Raw genomic sequence first — 26,571 nt, forward strand, 5'->3', positions numbered from 1 at the left:
ATATTGAAAAATATATTTGGGTAGTGGGGTTAGTGAACTCACTGGTACTTTAATCGTTAACTTCATTCACTCGCTAATGAACTCATTCACACCAAAAATGCTGAGAGATCTCAAACAAGTTTTCTCTTGTTTGGAAAAAGGCGTTCCAATAGATTTCTGCTTTTACATTTTGATAGTTTTCAATTTAGTTTTGACAGTTCTCAAAGGTAAGCAGGAAAATTAAAGCTGTCTTGGTTAATAACATCGTTCTCTGTTACTGTCACTGTCACGAAGTAGGGATGGGAGGGAAGGAGTCACTGTAAAAGAGAGGCGATGAATTTTTTTATGGATGTATCGGTCATGCGGAGTGGATTGGTGTAGGAGTCTACTGTCCGGAACTATATATTAACTTCTTTTTGATAGTAGTGACTATCAACTTTGATAGCAGATCGGTGATAATATTAGCCTTGAGCTGGAGTCTAGTAAAAGAATATTTCGACAACTCGCTGGCATCGAGTTATATACAGCATCATTAGACTGGTTTGGGTTTATACTTCTGATCTCTAGCATCGAATTAATTCATTATTAGATTGGTTGCCTACAGCGGAGTCGGAAGAAACTGCACGTCTGATGAGCTTGGTAGTTCAGGTACTTCAGTTTCACCAGAGAATGTGAACGTGTAGGAATCCACTAGCTTCTTGCGGTTCACTAATGAATGGGTCACAGGTGAACTCGGAAAAAGTAAGTCAGATACTAACAACTCAAAGCAAAGTTCACTTTTCTATAGTTATATGAGTTCCAACTGGGCACTGCTCGATCGTCAGTAGCATAATCTTCTTGGAAGAGGATAAGATAGAATCATTTTAACACTTCTTTTTTGCATCTCCTCCTTTAATAGATCATGATTTCGGATCTCACACTGTAAGACCTCCTGTTGAAATACTGGAGAAAGTAAGAATAAAGCATCTAAGCAGATTTCTTATAAGTTCAAAACGCTTTGCCGATAACTGATATCCAACTACAGCAATTTTTATCTGGCTTTCAAAAGGACTAGTGCAGGTATTGTAACCCTCCTTTTTGGTGAATTAGCCATGTAACCCTATCTAACTGTCACTATACTATTTTCGAAGTTGGTTCGAGTATCGATAATAGCCAAGTTTCACTCCATCTTACACATAGAAGCTTACCCAGCTTTCAAGAAAGAAACAGTTTCGTTATTGAAAAAGATAAATACTATGGCTCAGTAATCCTAAATAAGATACTGGCTAGTGCTTCTCCACTCGTCATTGTTGGCATAGACCATAGGCTTGACGTAGCCCCATAAGAAAAAGTCTAACGGCATCAAATTGTACGAAGGAGGCGGACAATTTACTGGGCCATTTCGAGAGATAACACGTTCACCAAACTTGGTTTTCAATAAATCAATTGTGACAATCGCTGCGTGGCTTGTGGCGCTGTTATGTTGGGATCACATATTGTTCAAGTCCATTTCATCCAATTTGGGTCAAAAATATTCGATTTTCATTGAACGGTAGCGACTGCCATTCACAGTCTTGATCATCACGGAAGAAATACGGCCCACCGACGCCGTCGGCCCAAAAACCGCACCAAACCCTAACTCATGAAGTACGTGTGGATTGTTTCCTGAGGTTGAGGCCACTGACTTTGAATTTCGGTAGTAAATTTGAATAATTTCGACTTTTTGGGGTAGCGTTCTTATTATAAACCCATTAGAACATTAGAAAAACATTTGGAGGCTCCAAAAACTTCATCATCTCACCCAATATTGATGGTGCTGCCAAACCGAAGTTGTTACTCTAACACACATCGCTTCATACAGACTTCGAAAGTGCTGAGCATTCGTGGGCAGAAATGTGTCTTTCGTATGTTACAACCGTCTGTTCCTTTTCAGCTCGTTCATCCCTGCATATATACATACCTTTAAGCCCGGTTAAGCTTTGAACTTTTGATATATTTTCCGAATATAAAAAATTAAACCAACTTAACAAAATTCATAATTGTTATTGTCATTTTCTGAATTTTCCTCGAGTGCCGAGCGAGACTGGTGGCGATGAGACGGGTGAATGTTAATATTTACCAGAAATACAATACTAATATTAAACCACAAATTGAACCTCACCGAAGTTTAATAATGTTCCGTTTTTTTGTTGTTGTTGCCACTCAAAAAAGTTACGAATATTTCGCAAGTACTTAAAAAACACACAAGCACACACACTTGCGTGCAGGTCCCCAAGGTGCTATGCATGTGTTGCCACTGCGATGAAAGTCACGGAACTTTGTAGTTGTTTTTGTGCGAAAACTTTGCCTTGTTTTTGTCATTACGCCAACGAGGCACACACGCCAAGTTGTTTTATCCACAATTTGCCTCTCACAACTTGTCTCAGCATCACATTCCTTCTATATCACACGCTCTCCCTATTTCCCTTTCCCTGATTGTACTCCTCTCTCACTCTCTCTCTCTCTGTCTTTAGTGTACCTTGTGAATCTGGTTGCATATACATATGAGTATCAAACTCATACATACTCACTCATCCACACACATGTTACCAGTGCTGCCATAGCTACCTCCGCCTGGCATTTATTTCCCTTCGGAGAAATTACCAAACGTTTAAATGCAAAACACAAAAGCTTAAATAATTCCCTTTACGATTGCGTTTGTTGTGTGACTAACTAACTACTTCGGTTTTGTTTTTCTTCTGTGCACTTTTTGTTGCTATTGTTTGCATTTTTGTTGCTTTTCACAAGTGCCACATGCTTACCAAGTAACTGCCACAACTGTCTCTTTGGCCGACAATTGCAATGCGACCTGCCACATCCGTTGCCGCCGTTACTCATTTTTTGTTTGCACTTTTTATCTACATATATTTACCGTTTTTTTGTTATTATTATTGTATTTTTTCCTATGCTTCTCTCAAGTTTGTCGCTTTTGCGGTATACTTTTTGCGGTTGCTTGTTCGCAACAACTTTACGCAAGTCCCCCGATCTACTCTAAACACTTGGCTCCCATTCCATAATTTTGTATGTGTGTGTGTGTGTGTTTTGCATATGTGTGGATTTTCCTTTTCTGCATTTCTTTGTTCTTTGTACTTTTTCTGTATTGCCCTCTTGAGAGCGTGTGTACCCATCTCGTTCCTATCATTCTCTCACAAACTCGTTTTCGAGAGTTGGTCATATTTGAAGAATTTCTGCTGCAAACTTTTGAACTCAGCCATCCGAAATTGCTTGAAGCAATGTCTATGAAAATCAAATTTCGCTCAGAAAGTCATATTTCGCCCATTTCATAGATAAATATATATACCATACACTCATAAAGCACTTACATGTTATATATTTTCCTAATTTTGCGACATTTATAGGCAAATCGACCTTCTCGGAAGCCGTTCGCAACTTGTATGTTGGCACATCTGTCGCCTTTGTAATTATAATTATGATTGATAGTTGTGGTCAAGCTCAAGCTATCCCGCCATCATAATGCAGCAAATTCTTGGAATTGTTTTTTTTTTTTTTTAACCTCATAAATTTTTGAAATGAAATTTAGAAAGGGAAATAGTTTATATAGGGTGATCCATTTAAAGGTTCCCTACTACATGTATTTTAAAGAAAAAACACAGAAATTTCAAATCTGATGGGGAATGTTTATTATCATTCGAAAGCACATTCTTTGGCATTCATTTTTTGAAGATTATCTCTTTCAAATGTTGACCGCGGCTAGGTCTCAGATGGCCCATCCGTTGAATTCAACTCTCTATGACTCGTTCAAGCATTTATACTGATAACTGGCTAAGGACACATGTGATGTTTGCTCCAAGACCTGAAAGGTAGCGCGATTGTCCGCATAGACTTTAGACTTTACATATCCCCACAGGAAAACGTCTAACGGTGTGACATCACACGATCTTGGTGGCCAATCGACTGACCCAAAACGTAAAATTATGTGCTCAGCGAAGTGACAGCTCGTAACATGAAAGCTTTCCACGACTCACGCGTGATCTGTGAAAACAGTTATTGGAAAAAGTACTTCTTCTTGGAGCACCTATTATTTATAGTGGTTATCATTAGAGTTTATATTTTCGTAAAAATTCAGGGAAGTCTAGTAAATAAAATTATTTATGTATAAATTGAAGATTTTAATTGGCATAGTAGGAATGATCCATTTAGGTCAAATATAACCCTCATAAATTGTTGATAATTTGTAGGTAATTTAATAATCAAAGTAATTCTCATAGTAACCTGCATCCCTATTAGAGCTGTCACAGTCGATCTTCGTAATTTTCTCTTGAAGAAAATTTTTCACCCGCAATCTCATTCACCATAAAAAGGAACAGGAACTCCAGAAGCTTTTGTCGAGCCACTAACGATTTGTGTGGTCTAGTGTTGCCCTGATGAAACACCATTCCTCCCTTATTATCTGAAGCTAATGCTGCTTTTGGACAAATGCTTCCTCCAGTAAGTCCAATTATTGACAGCACAGACTCGAATTAAAAGTTTTGATGTAGGTGAGCAGCTTATAGCAGACGATTTCCTGCCAAATCTTACCAAACACCGGCTCACCGCGATTTGAGCACAACCAATTTTGCTAGAGATTGGCAGTAGTTTCCCACTTATTTTCACCACAAATAATTCGCTTCAGTAATTGCAAAATTTTATTGCGATTTTAATGCCATAGAGAATAATCTGATTGTTGTTACGCGCAGCTTTAATCCTGTTGGATACCCTTCTTTCAATCTGACATGTTTCCCTCACCGGGAACTGTGCAACTCTTTACATATAATTATAAGATGAATTATTATGATCTCTCAGAAATTTCAGAAAGGTTCAGTTTCCCTGATAAGCTGAATATAATAGACGGAGCTCAAGACATGGCCATAGCTGATCTAAAAATACTAGCTTACCTTCCAGCTTATTTTCTTATTTATTTCTGATTTAAATATTATATTACGCTTTTGTAAAAACAAAAACCCTTTAACTCGAAAAGGTTCGAAGAACATCAAATTTTCGAGCAGTAAGATGTTTGAGATAATGTAGCCGAACACTGAGGAAACTATATGTACATCAGTTTCCATTATTGAAAATTTTGTACAGAATAAGCTTTAACCAAGATCTAATGAAAAAATTCATGGGGAACCTTCTGGAGATCAGATACTGCTGAGAATCAGTCAGAGTTAATCTAATAATTTGGTTTGAGATTACACTGTTTTTGATAAGTACAAGATAGCAGATTCTAACGCACCAGTTGATATATAGATGGCGCCATTAGGGGCGCTAGATTCAAAAAGTCCTGTTTACTTTGGAACGTACCTTGTATCTCGGTTACACAAAAATTCGATCCACGGAACAAGCATCTTGGTTAGGTTAGGTCAACTCAGAAGGCTTATCTTCGCATCAAAGGTAAAGCAGAATCGCACTTGAACAACTAGGAATAGTAATCCGTGCTTACTCCCAAAGTTCCAACATATGGATCACCAGACTCATATAGATCGAAGCAGCGCTTTGAGCCTACCAGAACTAAGATAAGACGGCTTGGGCTTGGGCAATTTGCTTCCAACAAATTATTTCACCGCTTCGCATGTTAGTCTGTTGAACAGTTTCCCATCAGAACACTTACCATGGCCGGAAGATGAACCTTGCTAACAGCAAGCAAGTTAGAGAATCTCTTGATTTCAACTTTGGGTTAGAAAAATCTTGCAGTCTTATAAGTTTTGTTTACTAACTAGTATTTACCAAGCTCACGGGCGGTGAGATCTAACGCTAGGGTGCAAAATAGCAACGGAGTACCAACCCTGTCTGATCTAATGGAATTGGGAGATTAACCTTACTAACAGCAAGCAATTTAGAGGATCTCTTGGGTTCCACTTTGGGTTAGAGGGATCTTGGAGCTTAAGGATTGACAGCTAAAGATCGACTCAGTTTAATTTAATGAATTGAGACAAGAGTGACCTCTCTAACGAGATGTCACATTTGCAGTTTCCACCGATTCCGATATGACTAGCCATAACAAAGTATTTGTACTACTCTTAAAGATGACAGGTCTATTTGACTAGTCTTGAGCACACTGTTAGCAGGCATCAGGCCAGTATTGCAGCCTTGCTATCTAAGTGAATGCACACGTATTTGAAGGGAGCTGCTCAACAAAATAAGGATGTGGTCGGTTTGGTTTGGTTACTGTCTCTCATTGGATGGGCATAACGGCTCCAAATAAAAATAAGTATTGGGCTAGCCAATTTCACGAATCAACTTCTTTGCGGAACTAGATCATCTAAGGCCAGTTTTGTTGAAGAAGTGAGTAATGTAAGGGGCTCTTCGAGAGACTCTTAATTGTATTTATTGAACACTGTACTAAAAAGCTCAGAAGCTTCATTTCAGTACAGTTTCAACTTCGCAGAAATTCTCTGGCTATATAATCGAGAATTCAACACGATGAATAATTACAAACGATATGCATTCATATGCAAAATATATTGCCTACATTAAGGCGCGTGATTAAAATCAACAAGCGCTATAAACACAGCAAAGATGCAGGAATGCACTATGTTGTACAAAACCATTATCTGAATAGACATGTGCGAAGAACAAAAAAACAAAAAAAAGGGGAGCAAAAACTGAATGAGAATAAGAAAAACTTGGATTGAAAAATTTCACACCTGCTGAGCATGAATGACTGCACATAAAATGCAGTTTTTGTTTTATGTTTTTTACGTGTCAGCGCCTGAAAATTGTGCAGTCAGCGTTAGCCTGCTGTAAAAACAACAAAACCAGCTGACCTATTGCACTTTTCAGCGCTATCGTTGCGCATAAAATCCGAATTTTATTGCAAAAAATAACGCACACACATGCAGAGCTGAGATTTTGTCTATGTATGTATGTACATAAGTCTACCAGTTTGAACGATTTTTTCTTTGAAATTTGCAACTTTTCGATTTCAACTGATTTGTCACTATTTGCTATTCGCCATTTTCTATTCCGCAGGATCACAAGCTGAAGCACATGGCTGAGCTGCAGCAATCCGTTGTCACCGACCAGGATACGCGCCATCAAATACAAACACAAATCCTACAATGGGAAGAGAATTTGGAGCGTCTACATTGCGAACAGTTCCGCTTGCGTTGCTACATGGCGTCGCTGCAGAGCGGCGAATTGCCAAATCCAAAAGTAAGTACAAACATACACACACATATTTTATATATTTATACAAGTGAATTCTTAAAGTGTTAGGCTGAGTAGCGGGTAGAAAGTGAAAGAATAAGAGGGGACGGTACTCTTTAAGATATAGACATAATTTAATGGACGTGATTTGGTTGTTTAAGAGGAGACAGAGGTTGTCTGCGCGTGCCGACACTGGCTCTTCAGAACTGACTCTTTGAAAAGTATCGTTCCCTTCACTCGCATTTAAAATTGTCTTTACTTCAGATCACTCAGGCTCCAAAGCTTTTTCAAAAATATGTGTTTTAAGTATTTTATTTTAATCTTTCTTTCGTTGCCCACCTTCTTCATATATTTCCATCATTCCTTGATTTTCCAGTTCTACTGTAATACCACCAGATTTGTAGTGTGTTTTACCAATTCTTGCTGTGAACTCCTCTGAGATTGTTCTTTATGTATAATATTCAGTAAATGTATTGTGATGATCTGTAGTATGATAAGTGAGAACGCTTTTATAACATGTTGAATCGTAGTGATACCGATTCAAACTCTTAAAGGGTGAGGGTTATATTTGAAGGCTGTGCCAAAGTTAACGCATGATTGAAATCTTCCGTTAAGGAGTTACATGGGCTTCCTCAGGTACAAACGGCCTTTTTCAAAAAAATTTTTTTTTCATTTAAAAAAATAAATATTTTTTATTCTTTCAAACGAAAATTATTAAAAAAATGCTGAAGTTTTTGGAAACAAATAGTTTAAAATCGGCCATTGCGACGCCATTTCCGGTGACCTCTCGGGATAACTCTTTACAGGATCATCTAAAGTGAAAAAATACGTGTTTTAGTTAAATCTTTTACTTAGAACTTGGGCGAAGGGGAAAATATTGAAAATTGGATTTTGGCCAAAAATTTTATCAAAAAGTGAAAATTTTGTTTCAAATAGTTGTAATCGAAAAAAAATAAAAATTCTTCGCCCAAGTATCGTAACTCAAAGACCTATGTAAAATTTAATGAAAATTGGTCGAGTATTTCTCGACAAATTTTGCCTACAGACTTCAAAAACACAGTTTCTAGCTAGTCTCGAGCACACAAGTTCTCAAGGCGGTATCTTCGAAACGATTACTGAAATCAACTTGAAAGCTTTGCACAATATTATAAAGATGTCGTGCAATTTAATAAGACAAAAATTCGATTTTTTGAAACCCCTAAGCCCATGTAATCCTTTAATTTTAAGACATCCTGTCTATACTTTTATACCCTGGACTGGGTATATTAAGTTTGTCACGAAGTTTGTAACACCCAGAAGGAATCGTCGGAGACTCTATAAAGTATATATATAAATGATCAGTATGTCGAGCTAAGTCGATTTAGCCATGTCCGTCTGTCTGCCCGTATGTCTGTCCGTCTGTCCGTCTGTCTGTATATATACGAACTAGTCCCTCAGTTTTTAAGATATCGTTTTAAAATTTTGCAAACGTCATTTTCTCTTCAAGAAGCTGCTCATTTGTCGGAACAGCCGATATCGGACCACTATAACATATAGCTGCCATACAAACTGAACGATCGGAATCAAATGCTTGTATGGAAAACTTTCACATTTGACTAGATATATTCACGAAATTTGGTATATATTATTTCCTAAAGCAACAATGTAATCTCCGAAGCAATTGTTCAGATCGGCTCACTATAGCATGTAGCTTCCATACAAACTGAACACATAGTTACTAACAGAAATGCACCTGTGAAGGGTATTTAGCTTCGGTGCAACCGAAGTTAGCGTTTTTTCTTGTTTCGACAGCAAATTATTATTTCTTCATTTTAAAAGTAATAATTGTTTGTTTTGATCCAGAGAAGCTCCTTGCCGCGACCAAACCTAGTTCTAGATATACATCCAGAGTCAACAAAGCAAAAAAATTAGTTTTATTAAGACAATTGCGGGCTCATACAATTTTTTTCCGACTTACAAGAAAAAAAAATAGTTAATTGGTTTTTTAAAAACCGAAATTAAAACAAAAAAAGTTTCTTTCTTTAGGCACTAGCTTTTCAAGCATAAACTTTATTGAAATCTTCCGAGTGGGTTTCAAGTTAGAGTGGTCACTAGCTAACAAAAATCAAAAAACACTTTGTTTAACTGGAACTGAAACCGAAGTTTTAAACAAATGTTAAATATCAAATAAATTGAAAAGCATTTGTCGGATTTATTTCAGAATTATGACTATCCCTAACCCCTTATGTCATGAAATGACAACATATTTCTTATCAAAAGGTTGTTCATATCAGTTTTACGACGGCGGCTTTCAGCTTTTATTCTCTTTCAGAGGTCACTAGTAACATTTTATAAAATCTCATCCTTTGCCTTTCAATTGACTTTTGTTTCAAACTCTTTGGACTTGACCCTTTATGTATAGTGTACGTACGTCTCACTGCTCACCTACCCAAACTTGGTTGGTTTATTTCGTTTCGTTTATGTTATAAATCTCCTGGTAGTTCTTTATTCATTTAGGATAGAGTTTGAATCATTTGCTTCGTATTTTCAATTAAAAGAGTTTTACGCCACTTGGTCTTTTCGATCCCTCGCGTTTGTTATTACCATTGGTATTAATAGCTATCGAGGCTCTATCTCGAAGCGTCTAATAAAATAAGTTTATTGACTACACTTCAAATAAACCGACACATTAATAATCCTTCTTCATTCCTTTTCGTTCGCTGATTCTGCGCTGAGTTTGTTTTCAGACTTGGTGCTCGTTTCTAAGTAAAAAAAAGTTTCGATGCTATAACTGATATTATGTCGCCTTGTTGTCTTTCATCACTAATCCGAATTGTCAGAATTCTAAAAACTAAATCTGAATAAATAAGACCGTATGGCACTAGGGATATATAGGTCAATTATACCGTTATTATCAGCAAAACCCAACATCTCATAAAATATTATATCCAGCTGCTTGAGTTCCCTTACCCCACTCAGCAAGTCTCCCTGTCTGAAACCTTATTTAGTTTAGTTTTAGTATAAAAAAATTTTCAGATTTACTATACATATGTATATTCAACTTCAAATGCTCTAAATAAACTGAAGTCCAGAGGGAGCCATGATAACTGGAGGCATATTTTCGAAAAACAGTCATTCGCCTCAACTCGCTTGGATTAAATAAAAATTTCACAAATCTTTTTTCAAAGTACGAGTTTACATGGAATTCGGCTAGGCATCAAAGATCCCAGGTACCGCTATCATTTCGAATATATTGTTCAGATCGGACAACTCTAAAATATAGCTGCCATATAAACTGCTCGATCAAAATTAAGAAAAAAATCTGTTTATGTTTATTATGTTTTTTGTAGTTGTTGGCCTTTTCTTCCTTGTTTAATGGCAAACATACTTTTTTTCCTGCATCAATGTCCCACCGATGGCTATTTGAAGTCCAAAGATATTTTGTTTAAATCCCAAATACCTTCCAAAAAGCGCTCTATTGCTCATACATCCCTCCTGAAGCTTTATTTTTTCACATTCCTGCAGGTGTTGGCTAGTTTTTCTAACAAATGTGACCGTTATATGTGCCATAAAGACAACAATAAGTTTGGCCATTTAAGTTGGCAGCAGCACAATAGTAAGTTATGATTATCCATAATGATATGCCGAGAGCAAACGCGCTTACGGGAAAAGCGAAAATTTATTTTATGAAAATCACGCGCCAGCAATGGCGAGAGGCAATAAAATATGCACACACCAACAACAGAACGAGCACATAATCAGTCACATGCGAAAGTATAGATCAAAATGTGTGAGGCTGAGGTACACAGCCATAAAATATGTGCGAAAACAAAAAAAAAACACAGAAAGAAGAACAATTTTGGTGCCAGCAATGTAGAGCTGTGAGCCGGCTGTGATCTCAAGTAAAAAAATATGGCAGCAAGGACTTACATAGAGCTTAGTAGCGCGTAATATATCAGCAAACATCAGCCAGCAGCTGCAATCTTTCATTCAAGCATTCAACCCGCCATTCAAGCCAACTAATGCAGCTGCCGTGACTTGTTGGCTTTGTTGTTGTTGTCGTTGTGCGCTGCCATTGCTGCTGTTTTGAAAAACAGAATATTCTCGCACATTCATAATGCGGGCGCTCAGAGAGAAGGTGGATGGATGGGGGGCGTTGCAGAGTGGAGAAGTGCTGGGGACTAAAGTAAGACAGACAGATAAACAGTTAGTCAAGAGTCAGAAGTCTATGCGCTCAACTTTGCACTCAACTCCACTCAGCTATTCATAGGAAATGTAAAGGCATTTGTGGCTGGTGTGGCAACGATTGCCTTTTTAGATTGCACGCTTGCTAACTGCCTGCGTGCGTGTGTGTGTGTGTGTGTGTGTACGTGTGAGGATAACAAGCAGGATAAACGGCGCAATAATAAAACAACTCAAACACCAATACACATATATGTATGTATATGTGGTGACGGCATTATAACAGCAACAATATGCAGCTAAATGACAGTCATGAAGGCGGCATGATTTATTATTAACAGTCAAACAAACAAACAGGCACACACACACACATGCACCAACACATGTACAAATCAACACACACTCATATATCAAGCTATATGCACAAACTCACATATCATCGCCGTACGTTGCATACAATTAGGCGCACAGACAGACGACAGACAGCAGACAGCGCCACTACAGCCATGTGGAGTTGCAAAGCGCGTGCGGGCAGGGAGGCACATGCAGTGTGTCCCCCTCATAAGCTGCGAGAAAGCCGCTTACTTCAGCTGCAGCTGCCTGTCACCCCCCATTCACCTGCTGCCGCTGCAGCTGTTGTGGCATGAAGTGCTTTTCCCGCGGGATATTTGCCTTACACTTCGTTTTTAAGTTGCCATGAAAGGATGCACACACATCACACACACATGCATATATGTATATATATTTATGCACACGTGTTATGAATTCATATTTAAATACATCTCTTGGCATCTCTTTGCACTTATCTGTGTAGGTGCATGTGTAAGCTTATGTAAATAAGTCGCTGTCTGCAAAGTCGGCGACAGCTCTCGAGCCGGCAAGCGCCGCTTGCAACGCTTGCTTTGTGCACGCTGCTGCATTCTTTGGTGCGACGCGTTAAATGCATATGCAGAAATGTATTTAATTTGTTTTTTTATTAATTAGATTGTGTTATCATTCCATCAGCATTCTTCTGCTGCTATGTGCCGATCCATAATGTGTTTATAGGTTTACTTCAACTAAGCCGCGACAAGATTTGTTTACGAACGGGCGGATTGGGAGTTGAGAAATATACATATATATATCAGGCATTGGTTTGCATTTACTAAGATTTTTTAAATTAATACTTTCGTAAATAACATATTCTTCGTTATTAAATTTTTAACCTTCTAAAAATGATTTTAATTTTAATTAATTTTTGGAAATTTCTAACATAGCCTAATTTCTCAGTTGAAATTTTTGCATTTGACCTAAATATTCCGAAGCGAGGGTGATCTGAAGAAAATTTGTTGGATGCAGTGGCGAAGCGATGACTGTTGTTTCGTGTTTGAATCAGTTCCAATAGTGCTAGCATGAGGCGTCGGATGAAGTTTTTTTTGTACGTGTCTAGTATTGATACACAGGATACCCGAAACGTTGACGAAAGTGTGTTGAGTCAATCTATGAGGGATGTTGAGATCCTCTTTTTTATAATATGCGGAAACAACGAAATCTGGAGTGCAGATCTTCAAGCCGCTGAACCTAGCCAATTCCCAACTCTCTACGGAATTCTACCACGGAATCACTGGCTAAGTATAACTTCATGGGAGGATCAGATATTTTAGTCTCCCCCATTATGTAGACCGACGGACACCTAATCCGTTGAAAATTTTCAATTTTTTTTTCATTATGAATTCTGACGAAAGCGATCTTCTCTATACTCTGTACGCGCCGAAATCTGTAAAGGTAGCTTCTAAGGCACCCATGACCAGTAAATATTAGGATCTTATGGAAATCCAGGTCGCCATATCGTCTGTCTATACCACCACTGCTGTCATATTTTGGTGCTCTTGTATCTCTACTCTGTCTTTGCCGATACTGTTTCATGCGCTGATCGCTTGAATTCATCTCCCTAGATGTCAATGGGCGGCATACTGGCTAACACTTCAGCAGCGTCGGTTGATATAGTCCGGAAATCACTTATTACTCGAATTGCAGAAAGGCTATTATTTATTCAGCAAACGCTTTTATATTCATTGCCTGTATCCGTACTAGTGCTGCATAGAATATTACGGAATTTATTGCTTTTGCTTTTGAAAATCGCCTGCTGAAACGCACGCTGCTCGATAGGGCAAATTTGATTTGTTTTGTTATTGTTATTGTTATTTGATTTGTTTTGTCGGAAGTATACACCACGCTGCGGCTATGAAGTAATCTCGCACTCCCTTATGGTGGGCTTTAATCGTTCTTCCATCTTTCTGGTGCTTCTAAGTAAAACTTCTCTTTTGTGGTTCGCCAATTCCAGACTCACAGGTCTTCTTAGGTCGACTAATTGTTTAGCCTATGAGATTTTCCGCATACGCTATTAGTTTCAAATATATTGGTTGCTGTCTTCTTGGCACTCCGTTATCCATAATAGTGGGCCTAATACTGAGCCTTGGGGCACTCCACTCAAAATAGAGTAGGTTTTCGTGCCTTCGTCCGCATTAAAAATCAGCCTTCTGTTTTTTAAATAGCTCGTTGTAACGTTTTTGAGGTATTCAAGACGCGTATTTCTTCCAGAGCTTTGGTTATGTGTGCCCATGTTGCATTGCCGAACGCATTCTTGACATCCAGGGAAATAAGCGGGCAGGTGACTTTTTGTGTCACCTTTCCATCTTTTGTCACTTACTGCACATTTTGCAATATCGACGACTTCTAATAGTACATCAATGGTGGATCTCATTTTTATAAAGCCGTATTGTCTCTCTAATAATCAGTCAGCTTTCTGGATTGCTAACTCCAAGCGATTTCGTTTTATATTATCGTACACTTTCCCTATTATGTCGAGCATACACAGAAGTCGGTATGATGAAGTTTCTTCTGGTAGTTTCGTTGATTTTGAGAGAAAAACCAAACGCTGTGCTTTCCAGGAGTTGAGGAACACCTCTTCCGTTGTAGATTTTGTGACCTTAGCTTCCTCCAGGACTTTGTTTTGTATGCCAACTAATCCAGGCAGTTTGAAATTTTTTTATTTTGTCATGGCCATTAGAGCTTCTTCCGTGACTAGATTGCATGCCTTAACAGAAATTTTTGATTGAATTTTTCTTAAAAGTAAATTTTAATAATATTTTTATATATCAACTTTTCCGTCAAAACTTACTTATCTGCGAAATCTTAAACCACCAATTTTCTAAACAGCAAATTTATCGCAAGCGTCCCAAACTGAAGATAAGCATGTATATTCGTACCTAAGTAATCTAATTGTTTTGCTCCTCTTTTTCTCTGAAACATGAAAAATTTTCTCAAAGAAAAATTTCTTGTTAGGAAAGTAAAAGATTAAGGATATTTATGTGTACGAAGCCATTGTTATCAATTTCTCCGTGTATTATTTGATATATTTGTCCAAGGAAGAGGTTGAAAGTTCTAAATTGAAACACACTACTAAAAATGTTCATTGGGTCACTGTACGAATTTGAAAGTTTGTCAAGAGAAGACCCTTGGAAACACAGGACCATGGTTGACTGGAAATTTAGTTAAATATTAACTTTGAAGAAGAGCTACTCATGGATATATTATGCTGCCAATAGTTGAATTTTAAGCTTTCAAGTTATTAGTGGTGGCATTTGCCTGAAATGTCTTAAAAAAAAATTTGTAACTGACAGAAGAAATAGTTTATTAATGGTATTACATAACAAGGTACTCCGTACTGATATGATGTCAAAACCAATACTAAACCATTATTGATGAAATTATTTATATACTTTCTTCATCTATATTTACTCTTTTTTACTTAAAATTTCTGCTTAATTCCAACTAAAATTCGATCACGTTGCTAATGATTTCAAAGGCCTTATTTTAAAGTCTCCCAACCTATTCATAACATCATGAGTTCTTAACAGAAAGTTCTTTAACCTAACCAAAAATTTTGCAGAATAAAGGCTTTAGGAAAACACTGATATTTAGAGACTGAAATAAATGTCCCAACTTTAGGTGCATCTATTGAAGTAATCATTGGAACATGTAACCATTTCAGCAGAAACTTCCAAGCGCGAAAGCGCTAACTCATGAAAATAAAATTATTATTCCAAGCAAATATTAATATTAATGCAACACAAGTGCCAGCATTTTCATATTTTTCTTTTCTGAATATTAATTACGAAAATCGAATTTTTCTCTTTTCAGTCCTTGCTCACACACGTCTCACGGCCAACTAAGAACACTTTGAATAAATTGGGCGTCTTCACTGTATCCTCATTTCATGCATTCATATGTGCTCGTTCGCCATCTTTGCTGAATAATTTATTGGCCGGACGTGGTGCCACCAAACGTCGACCACCGATGCTCTCGCGCTCGAATAGCGGTTCCAGTCGACGTTCAATGCAGGTGAGTGCAAATAATTTTATTACAAATATATTGTTGAACGATTAAGTAAGTGTGATGTTATGCTTTTTATAATGATAAATAGTCGCAAAGATAATTTGATCAGAATTTTAATGAACACGGTCCTTAGAAGTATACTATAATACCTTCGATCCCACCACAAACGAGTAACAAGGCGATGCTATTCTCAATTGTTTTTTAGGAATTATTTAGTTAAAATATATAACTTTTATTGTGACATGTTCTCCAGCTTTAATATTCTGAAAACTATAATTCTCAAATCCCGGTAAAATAGTACTCTTTAAGAGAAGTGAGAAGGCTACGAATCTGTTTTGTAGTTGTAGCAATTAATATTTGCAGAAGTACATGTGCAAGTCTGAACTGAATTGGATTAATTAAGGGGTTACATGGGTTTCCTCGAGTTGAAAAAAGGCCTTTTTCTAACAATCTTTTTCTCATATAAAAATGAAATCTTTTATTCGATTTTTTTATTGTAATAAAAATAAATGTTTTAAACTTGTCCATTGTAACGCCATTTCCGAGTACCCCTCGGAAAAAAGTTGGCAGAATATATTCGTACAGGATCACCCAAAGTGAAAAAATACGTGTCTTAATTAAAACCTTAACTTAGAACTTGAAAGAAAGAAAAAAAACTGAAAATTTAATTTTTGGCAGACATTTTTGCAAACAATGAAAAGTTCAGTGAACATTTTGCGACATTTGTTTTTTGTTCAAATAGTTGTAATCGAAAATAATTCTTTAATAATTGTATCTCAAAGACCTGTGCAATATTTCATGAAGATCGGTTGAGAAGTTCTCGAGAAATCTTGCCAACCGTCTTCAAAAACACGGTTTCGGAAAGTACGCTTTTAAACACGGCGCACTTAGCTCAGCAAGCATCGAGAGCAAAAGCTCTCAAGGCTGTAACTCCGAAACTATTACTCGGATCAACTTGAAAATTTAGGACAATATTATAGAGATGTCGTAGAATTTAATAAGATAATAAAAAAATGATTTTTTTGAAACGCGTCAACCCATGTTAACTCTTAAGCTACTCTTACTGCTTTTACATATTTACATTTCTTCCTTCCCATTTGCATTCCTAGAGATGCTCTCATTACTTATGCTATTCAATATAGAACACGTGCTCCTGTAATTAAATTTAGTTACAATGAATGACTTGCGACCTGTCATTTGCGAAATAAAAAGCGCTTGATTGAATATAGTAGTAGCATTTGTAGGTACATCTGTATTATATAGATAAATATGTGCTTTATGCGAACAAAAGGAAAATTTTTTGCACAATCGTGTGCCTACTAAGCTTATTTAAATCTTATGTAGTATTTAGTATGCTTACTTAAAGCTTGTGCCAAGCATAGTACAGAGAAAAGATGCCAGCAATCCGCTTAGTGATTTACTGCTTAACTTTTTGCTTTTGTATTAAGTACATACATACATACATACGCCTTACTATAATTATTGTATTTATTTATGCCAACTGCCATTCAAATTAGTCAGTTTAATCACGTGCTGCTAAATGCCAAAATAGTTATCCTGCGCATACAAATAGTCTTACTTCACATTGTACGCCGGGGCGTATACGCAACCTCAATTTCGATTCGGGCATACAACAAAAAACGTGAGTTCTGTGTTTAAATAAATGCTCATCACTATTCATGCAACATTTAGGCTTACTATTTGGCATTTTTAGTTCCAAAACCCAAATAAATAGATTTCGATAGAGCTCTTCATTGAATTTTCGTTACCAAAACAAAAGCTCGCACAACTAACTGCACAATTAGACCAACATAAGGGTTGATATCTGTGTGCATTAGTCTGCCATTTTGCCATTTTGGGTTAACAATTTCGCGTTGCACGTAGGCAATTTGCATATTTCAGTTTATAAGTGTCACTCTTTATCTGTAACAAGGCAAATTTATGCAGCGCCAAATAAAACAGCTGCCATGCCATGTAAGCGTGTATTAACATGTATATGTGTGTGTTTGTAAACTAACACAATTTGGAGTGCATTTGCTGGCGTTGCGAGTGTGTACAGCCGATTTAATTAGCGGAACACAAAATCATAAACTTTCGCATATTAGTGTTAACGGTATAAATTCCGTTCTATGGTATACGCTGAAAATTTAATAAAACGCTCAAATATATACTTAAGTATATTTATGTAAATGTGTGTGTTCGCGCAATTGTAGGGCGTATGCGTTAGCCAATATTAGCTGCGTCGCTAATTAAGTTGATGTGTTATTTGCTTTTATGGCGAGCGTTGCTTTAGTATTTGTATGTGCTTGTGTGTATATACATATTTATATACATATATAGTATATGTATTTAATTCCGATACAAAATTAGGTATTTCATTGTATTTTAACACTGCTCCACTAGCTTAAATTAATCGTTTCCGAACTACTATTGTAAGTAAATAATGAGTAATTATTATTGAGCTTTTTTCAATTGCAACAGCATTAACAAATTAAATTAGACAAAGTAATTGAGCATAATAATATAGTAATAGCAACACATATATAAGAGTATTTAAATCAATTAAATTTCACAAAATTTTGTTAAAAAACGTAATAAAGTTATGGTTTTACATTTCATTCAAATTGCAACTTAATAGCGGTTAGTCGAGAAAGTGTTTCCGTATTTCTAGTCAAAATATAACTTAATTTTTTTATACTTAGAACTCGCTGACCTCGAAGCCGTCGTGTTGCGTGAAATTATGTGTTTTGAAATGAAAAGAAAGTTGAATTTATATTTTGTTGAAAATCATTTATTTGCAATTTTTCTAAATATTTTTCAATGTAGCGTAGCTTGATAAAAAACAATTTTTGGTTTCTGTGCTGTTGCGTAAATGTACATAGAAGATGATTTTCCAACTCGTGCCAACGCCACGTATATCTGGCCGTGTGAAAAACATAGCATTTCCAGATTTATGCCACGCTCTTCTAGCGACTATCCGTGTGCCCTGTTGATTGTCATCGCAAATGCAATTTTCCCTGGAAACTGAATACCTTTGAACTGAAATGGTTGCCTTTTTGCATTCGATAACTGCGTCACAATCAGTCAGGTTTGATTACACAGTTTCGGCGCATGAAGATTGTGAAACATAATAATGAAATAAAAATGATGCGGCAGCATACCAAGCCTCTCCAAAGAATTTAGAAATTCCACTGGATAATTCACGGCTTTGTTTTCATTGTCAATATGATCGATCGATTTGTATGAGCGCAAGCCTCCCGGAATTTAACTTTGAATCGTCCAGTTTAAGTCATTAACATCGGTATTTTAAACAGCTAAAATTGCTCGTGCACTGAAGTAATCGCAGTTACGATAATTTGGCCAATGTTCGGATAAACATTTATGATGAGTTCATCTTTCGTTGAAGTGAATTGACAAAAGGCAGGTGAAATTGATATCAAACCACTAGAAGTATCGACCGAAATTTGCCCATTTCCAATTCTTAGCAAATACAATGTAAAATGTCATCGGCAAAATTAATTTTTTTCGTCTCCCATAATTGGCGCTAATTTGAGGGCTGATATGTCGAAATGATCTTCGCGAAAATTATGCGACCTTCAGTGGCATGCGAAGTAGCTATCGCACTATCCATCGTTTGTTTCCAGTGATTATAATGCTCCAGCAATTGCAATTGCTGGCATGCTTCTCACACACTTTACTATTCACAATACGCAATGACTTAAATGAATTTGAACCGCGAGACGCACAACAGTCCAAAAACTTTCATGAATTGCAAAAGTAAATATCCTAAAAAGCACTTTATTGCAGTTCACGTATCGACCCATTTCTATGATACTACCCATGTGTTGTCAACTTCGATATTCACGCCTCTCAATTGCATGCTAAATATTCTGCCATTGTCGTCTTGTGAGCGACGCCGATATAGTAAATATCCATCATTTCCAATTCACGTGGATAATGTTTCATGCATTTATTGTCAGACTTGCAACCCGAAGTGCGATTGCGGTGTCCGCAAGCTCCATGAACCATATTGGTTTTCAACACTTCTTGTAATACTGGATCTTTCTCTGCATCAGCAATTTCCGCAGAAATGATTTCATCAATTTGATCTGTTCCAACCACCAGCCAAAGAAGAATGTGTGCGTTGCCTCTTTTTGCAACTCCAAAGAGTACATCCAGCATCTAACAGCACCATATATACCATAGTTTGCTTCAAGATAAAGTGCGTCAAACATCGTAACTGTTGTTTGAAAAGTCGTGCTGTGACATCGTGACGATCGCTTTGCTGTTTGACCGCGATCCATAATTCCACACGTATGTCATCGCATTCTCGTTCATGTGTCTTCGGCTGCCGTACGTTGACGGCAAAAAGAACCTCTTCGTGGCCTCGTAACAAATTTCAATATGTAATTTATCATTTTGTGTGAAACACACATAAAGTTTTCACTAAATAATTTTTTTTTGAGTAGCCGAAATAAAAAAGCTAGCGATCTAAATTGTGTGATTCAAATAAATTGAAATACAAATCAAAATATTGAAAAGCAAAACAAACAAAAATTGAAAAAAAATTTGTTTGAAAAAAAGTTACATACTTTTTGGAATAGTCCAATTTCCCGACTTTTCCTGATGAAAAGTATAAGGTATTTTTATTTCTAAACCTTACCTGATCCACAACGAACAACCCCTGAAGATTTCATCAAGATTTGTGGAGCCGTTCTCTTAGCGTTACCAACAAACAAACATTCACTCGTTTGTATGGGAAAACAAATTGGCTGTTTTTAGGGGTTTTCCGGCAATTATTCGAATTTTTTTGCCGCAGAAACCATCTTTGAACTTCAACGAACATTTAAAAAAAGGAATTGGCAAAATTGGTCCAGGCGTTGTTGAGTTATGCGCTTAGCAACACATTTTGCGATTCATTTTTACAAACATACGTACTTATGTACATATGTATAAGATATAATAATAAATAAATTAACAAATTTGTATGTACTATTTTGGTCGACCACATTTTGTCATTTTTCCGCTAGAGACATTATTCCATCAATGTAAAACTTTCATTAGTGAGCTGTAACTTATTTTCAGCTTCCCCGAATTTAGTTTTTTATTTAAATGAAGCTTAAAGTCTCACCTTTCCAACAATATATGGTATGACACAATGTGATTGATAGCACTGGAGATATACGACTGTAACAATCTCTATTGACAAAATACGAAAAGATTTTTTCGACTACCCAATATTTGAATATTTAATATTTTCTTACGGGGTCAGTAGGGTATAGAAATTTTTATTCTACAATAGGACTTTTTTCACATATCATGAGGTATATCGGGAAGTGTATAAACAAATTTTTTCGGAATTTTTTGATGACGGCTGTCGGAGAAATGGCTTTGTGATGTTGTTTAGGATAAGATCTTGCCGATTAACCGTTTATTTTGTTGTATTTTAGTCTTCGTTCTGCAACTTTTTTTTATATGTAGTATTTCTGGGTCCATTCTACAATTTGATTGATTGAAAATTGCATTCTGTTCGACGACTCAGCTTCATATTTGCCGATCTTAATGATGCAGGTATCATCTGCTTATGGGGTGATTGTGCAGTTTGGCGGCGTATGCATGTCGCTAGTAAACAAACTGTATAAGGGTGGTCTCGTGACACTTCTTTGGGGTACACCTGCTTTTATTTGCTGTAATTTAGTATATGATTATTCGTGCTTGAGTCTGAAGTTGCTCAGGTAAGAGAAAACGAGGTCGATTAAATACTGTGGAAAGAGAAATCTTACTTTATGAAGTAAGCCATGGTATGGCACGCTATTGAACACATGGGATACGTCAAGAAAAACAGCTGTGCAATTGTGCTTTTTCCATTGAATCTTTTATCTAAGCTTGTTATTCGATGAACATGATCGATTGTGGAATGTTGAGATCCAAATTCAAATTGATGAATTGGTATTAGATCCTTTTCTTCAATTATGTTCTGAAGTCATCTTATAATTACAGCTTCAAGTAGCTAGCACAAAATAAGCAACAGTGACGATATGACAAGACTTCATGTGCCCTTTCGCCAGGTTTTTGTACCATAATGATTTCAGATACCTTTTTTGACAGTGGTACATATCTGATATTTGAGCAGACGTTTATTATCGATGTAAGATTAGCTAATGCTTTAAGCATTAGAGTTTTTAGTACATCAGCAGTCAGCAAGTTGAAGCCGGGAGTAGTTTTTGAATAATATTTTTGACTTATTCATTAGTTGCTGGTTGGATTTCATCTAAGTATTACGTTCCTTCCAGCTGCGGTAAAGTACCATGGAACACAAAAGGACTAAACGTTTGAGTTAGTTTCTTTGAAAAAAACTTCCGCTTTTTCTTCGTTACTTCTGACCCAGGATCAGTTTGGATTACTGAGGGGTGGATTCGACAATATTGTTTTGGTTGGTGGATTAAGTTACTGTATAAGTGGTATAATTAATTGGTGTCAAACACCGATTTTACAATAAATATTTCATGTAGACCAATGTTGTTGGGTTAGGTTAGTACGTAGGGTTGATCCAAAGTCGCTGAGTCTTACTTGGACAAAAATTCTTTTTTGCTTTTTGTTATCTCAAATACACTTATCTGCTAAACGATGTTAAATTTAGTCTACTAATTTTCTTTGAAGGAATTATTCCAACAGGTGGCAATATTTTTTTTTAAATTGTTCCAGCGGAATATTGGTGAAACGTGATTTGTTTAATATCCTTTTCAATATACCCTTTATTTAAAAATGTTTAATTTAGTGTAAAATAAAATTTTAAACAGGTGGCAACACTGTTCAGGAAATAATTATTTTAACGTAAGCTTCATCGTCTGCAGTTGATTATATTTAATTTAAAATCTTTTCAAATTTTTTTCGAAGAGACGGCAACTCTGGTTAGATATGTATACAGCGAAAATATTATTTTGTGATGTAAGCTTCATCGTCCGCAGTATCACACCTTTTATTTGCGTTTTTCTTCTAATGTTTGCGTTCAATTGGCAACTCTGGTTATAAATATATGCAGTCAAAATATTATTTGGTTACGCTCATGTTAAAATATTCGAAATCAGTTATTTTGATGAAACAAAAAATTAAAACAGTTGGCAACTCTGTTCAGCACAAATTTTCAGAAATGTTCTAATTTTTGTGCGCCAAAATTCAGGTGGTTATCCATATTTTGATACGTATGTGAACGTTTTACATAAAGTTATGAGACAAGTGGCAGCACCGTTCAAAAATATTTCGACTCTAAACACATTCAAGCAATCATAAAACCCCTTTAGCAGCATTCCACTCTAAATATGCAGTGTAAATGAAATGCGTGGAAGTTAAGCACCAACCTTACCTTGAGTATCCGTCCAACAAGCTGCTCGCAAATTCATGTATTATCACTCATAAACTCAAATGAAAATGTTTCAAAAAGGTAAAAATTAAGTGAAAATCACCACGAAACACAATAAAAAACTTTATGTACTCACACACACACACACACTGTGTTAGCAAAAACAGATGTCCGAAAAAATAAATGAAAATAAATATCATTTCAACAGGACTTAATTGGAAAACTTTTATTGTTCTAAAATATGATTATCCGTTGTAACGGCAAGCGTTGAATTATCAACCTGCTCACCACTACTACCACAGCAACAGCTACTGCTAAATATGTATGTCAGTGTGTTAGATTTATGTAGTATCACGATAGCATCGCGGTCACTTTGTAATAAAAGTAAACAAATAACTGCGCGTGTGTGTGCGTGAGCGTATATATGTGCTTGTGTTGTTGTATTTAAGTTTTTTTGTTTGTGTGATTCTGGGTGCGTGTGTATGTGTCTATGACATTTTATAATTTTTACGATGTTCGGCACGCAGTCATTGCGCATAGTGTCAGCTGAAAAAACAGCACATTCTATTTTGCATAATTGTTGCATATCTTTGTGTGTCTGTGTGTGGAAAATTCAGCATTACTGTTATTATTCCAGGTTCTTTTTTAGTTTTTATTGCATTCGCGTTTTAATGAATTTCTAAATTAAATTTTGATTTTTGAAAATTTCTGTTTAGTGTATCACGGTTGTAAAACGTTTGATGTGGAAAATTCATGTCATACTGGAAAGGTGAAAATGTTGGTTTTATAGTTAACGGAAAACCGCGAAATTTTTGCATTTTTTGTTGCGCACTCCGAACCACAGGATATGCAAATCTAGACTAGTTTTTGTTTTTGTATACTGGCTGAGAAGTTAATTTTTTTATGTTTTCAGCTGTTTTGATTATGAGGGGGAGTTAGTATTCATAACTGAGATCCAATACTATGACAGAAAATATCAGTTAAACTTCTCTGCTAATGTGTTTATCTAATACACAAAATTATACAGACAGCCACCAAGCCACAAAATAAACTCTGAAAGTTACTTAAACTCAAAATGCAGGAGACAGTAATTAAGTTATAGCACGGCTTTCGTTTTACCTTGGAGAACAGCAATATCCATTCCGACAAAAAAGGTTCCGGAAATTGTAAATAAAATACTAAATATTAAATTATTCATCAATATTTATTTAAGCTACCTTCAAAACAATCCCCACCAGATGTAATAAACTTCTGTCAACAATTTTTCCAATCCTCGAAACATTTTTTGTAAGCACATTTTACTGTTTCATTTCTTCGATTGACTGAAAATGTGTTCCAGAAGTGACAATTTTAGTTTGGGGAACAATAAAAAATCAAACGGAGCCAAATCTGGTGAATAGGCTTGTAGATCAATGATATTAATTTCATTTTTTGCTTTAAATTCGGTCACAGTCGTGTCTCTATGCGACCCGTTTTCGACAGATGTTCTCACGTAAACGCCTTAATACGGCCAAATAGAAATCTTTATTGACCCTCTGTCCCTGCGGAACAAACTCATGATGCACCCAACCACGAATATCGAAAAAAGCAATGAGCACCACCCAGATTTTTCAGCGGCTTTGGAATGTTTTTTTTTTGGTTTCGGTTCCCTTTTTTCCCTACAATCCGATGATTGTTGACTTATTTGCATGTCAAAACCATAAACCCAAGTCTCATCGGCAGTTATAATGCTTTCCATGAATCTGGGACCGGAATTTGCAGGATCAAGCTTGCCATAAGCCATCAGTTTACGGTACTCTTTTTGAAAAAAATTCACCATTATCGGCAAGCAAGAACGCGTTTCATTCTCAAAACGTCCACCAAAACCATTCAGACGTGCTTACCAGAGATGTCGAGCTCTCTTGCCATTTCTCTTACACTTGCCTTATGATTTTCAACCATCGTAAAGTATATATATATGATTCTTTAATATTTTCATTAGTTGAAGAGGTCGAAGGTTGTTCAGTACGTGGTATGTCTTCAACGATCTCTCGACCGTCTTTGTACCTTTTCGTAGGCTTGTGTTCTTGATATAACTGAATCCCCGTAAGCTACTGTCTATTAATAATTTGTTCTGTAATTGAAAATGGGTCCCATTACCAATTTTGTAGTATTATCGGACATTAAGTAGTTTTATTTGCTTTTACCAAAATCAAATGAGCCCCTATATTAGTTTATTTGCTTAAATATTCAGATCTTCTCTCTGATTTTTCATTTATCTACCCTCATGTGCTCACAACCTTTAACACTGCAAGCAATTCATAGAAGTTTTCGCAACAAAAAATCACTTAATTCATCAGAGAGAACGGATTTACACACTTACTCGCACCCACACTCATGCACACACACTCACACCTACTACTTAGTTTGATAACTTTTACTTACAACTGGACTGCTTGTAATTTGTCATATCCACTCCAACATAGAAGGCATAAAGAGCAACATTTAATCACCTTTACAATTGTACCTGTTGACCGGAGCGCAATCCCTGGCTGCAACTTCTGACAGCGCCACACATACTCATACACAAGGCACTCGCACTTAATGGAATTGTGTGCAAGCCTTGTAATCGCTTAAAACCCAACAGCAGCAGCAAAGCGCACGGCAGACTTTTTATTTCGCTTTGTTGTAGTTGAAGGCATGTCTGTTCATGTACGTGTGTCTATATATGTGTGTGTGTGTGGCTTAATGTCATGAGAATATGCAAAGTGTGTACTTACATTGATAACAAACATTGCAATTAAGCTGAGTTAAGCCGCCGCACAACTGTCCGCACGGTGCGCTCGATCCTTTGCACCCGCACCCGCACACACTCGCATACACTAGCGTGCAGCTAGTCGCATATAAATGCTCAAGCACTTTATTATATGCAGGTAACAATTTAAAATAGTTGCAGCGAACTTTCAGCATTGAAATAAATCAAGCAACTTTTCCGCACACACATACACACGCACGCACTCATACTCGCCGGCTGGTCAACCACTTGGCAGTCAGAGTCCGCTGACTGGCGCACACACACACATCCGTACAAGTTTACTAAACTATTTTATTGTTTCATTTTATTGCAATATCCGCATGCTTTGGGCGGCCTGCGGGTCGCTCGTGTCGTTCGGGTCATTCAGCGGTCCAGTTGGTCAAGAGTGGCGCCTCTTCGCTTTATTTGCCATGAACTTTCTGGCGGTGGGTGTAATATGCAGTTCCTGATTTAACCTCAACAATTTGTTGAAATACTGAATTTTTAATGAGTTTCATTTTAAGGTTTTAAATATGTTAATTATTTTGACTTCACTTTTTTTCCTAATTTTTTTATATAACTTTTTTGCAATTTTTAACATTTCTTAAATAATTGGCAACTCTTTCAAAAATATATTCTACCGTAAGCATTTTCATATTTTTGTAATTGCATAACCAGCTCGTAACAAATCCTTAATATTATCCATTAAGTTATTGAAATTTTTAAGATATTGGCAACCCTTTTCTACAAATAAAAT

The 26,571-nt window shown here is 36.5% G+C and overlaps 1 protein-coding gene across 1 annotated transcript in view; it reads left to right on the forward strand.

Annotated features, from left to right (window-relative positions):
- LOC120777048 (protein still life, isoforms C/SIF type 2) overlaps positions 1 to 26,571 on the forward strand; it is a 334,899-nt gene that overhangs the window by 128,070 nt on the left and 180,258 nt on the right. The window contains exons 5-6 of the mRNA XM_040108159.1: positions 6,967 to 7,149; positions 15,487 to 15,687. Coding sequence (XP_039964093.1) covers positions 6,967 to 7,149; positions 15,487 to 15,687 — 384 coding nt within the window. The remainder of the gene's footprint in view (positions 1 to 6,966; positions 7,150 to 15,486; positions 15,688 to 26,571) is intronic.

Source organism: Bactrocera tryoni, chromosome 5 (genome assembly GCF_016617805.1).
Source record: "Bactrocera tryoni isolate S06 chromosome 5, CSIRO_BtryS06_freeze2, whole genome shotgun sequence".
In the NCBI taxonomy this organism is placed as follows: Eukaryota; Metazoa; Arthropoda; class Insecta; order Diptera; family Tephritidae; genus Bactrocera; species Bactrocera tryoni.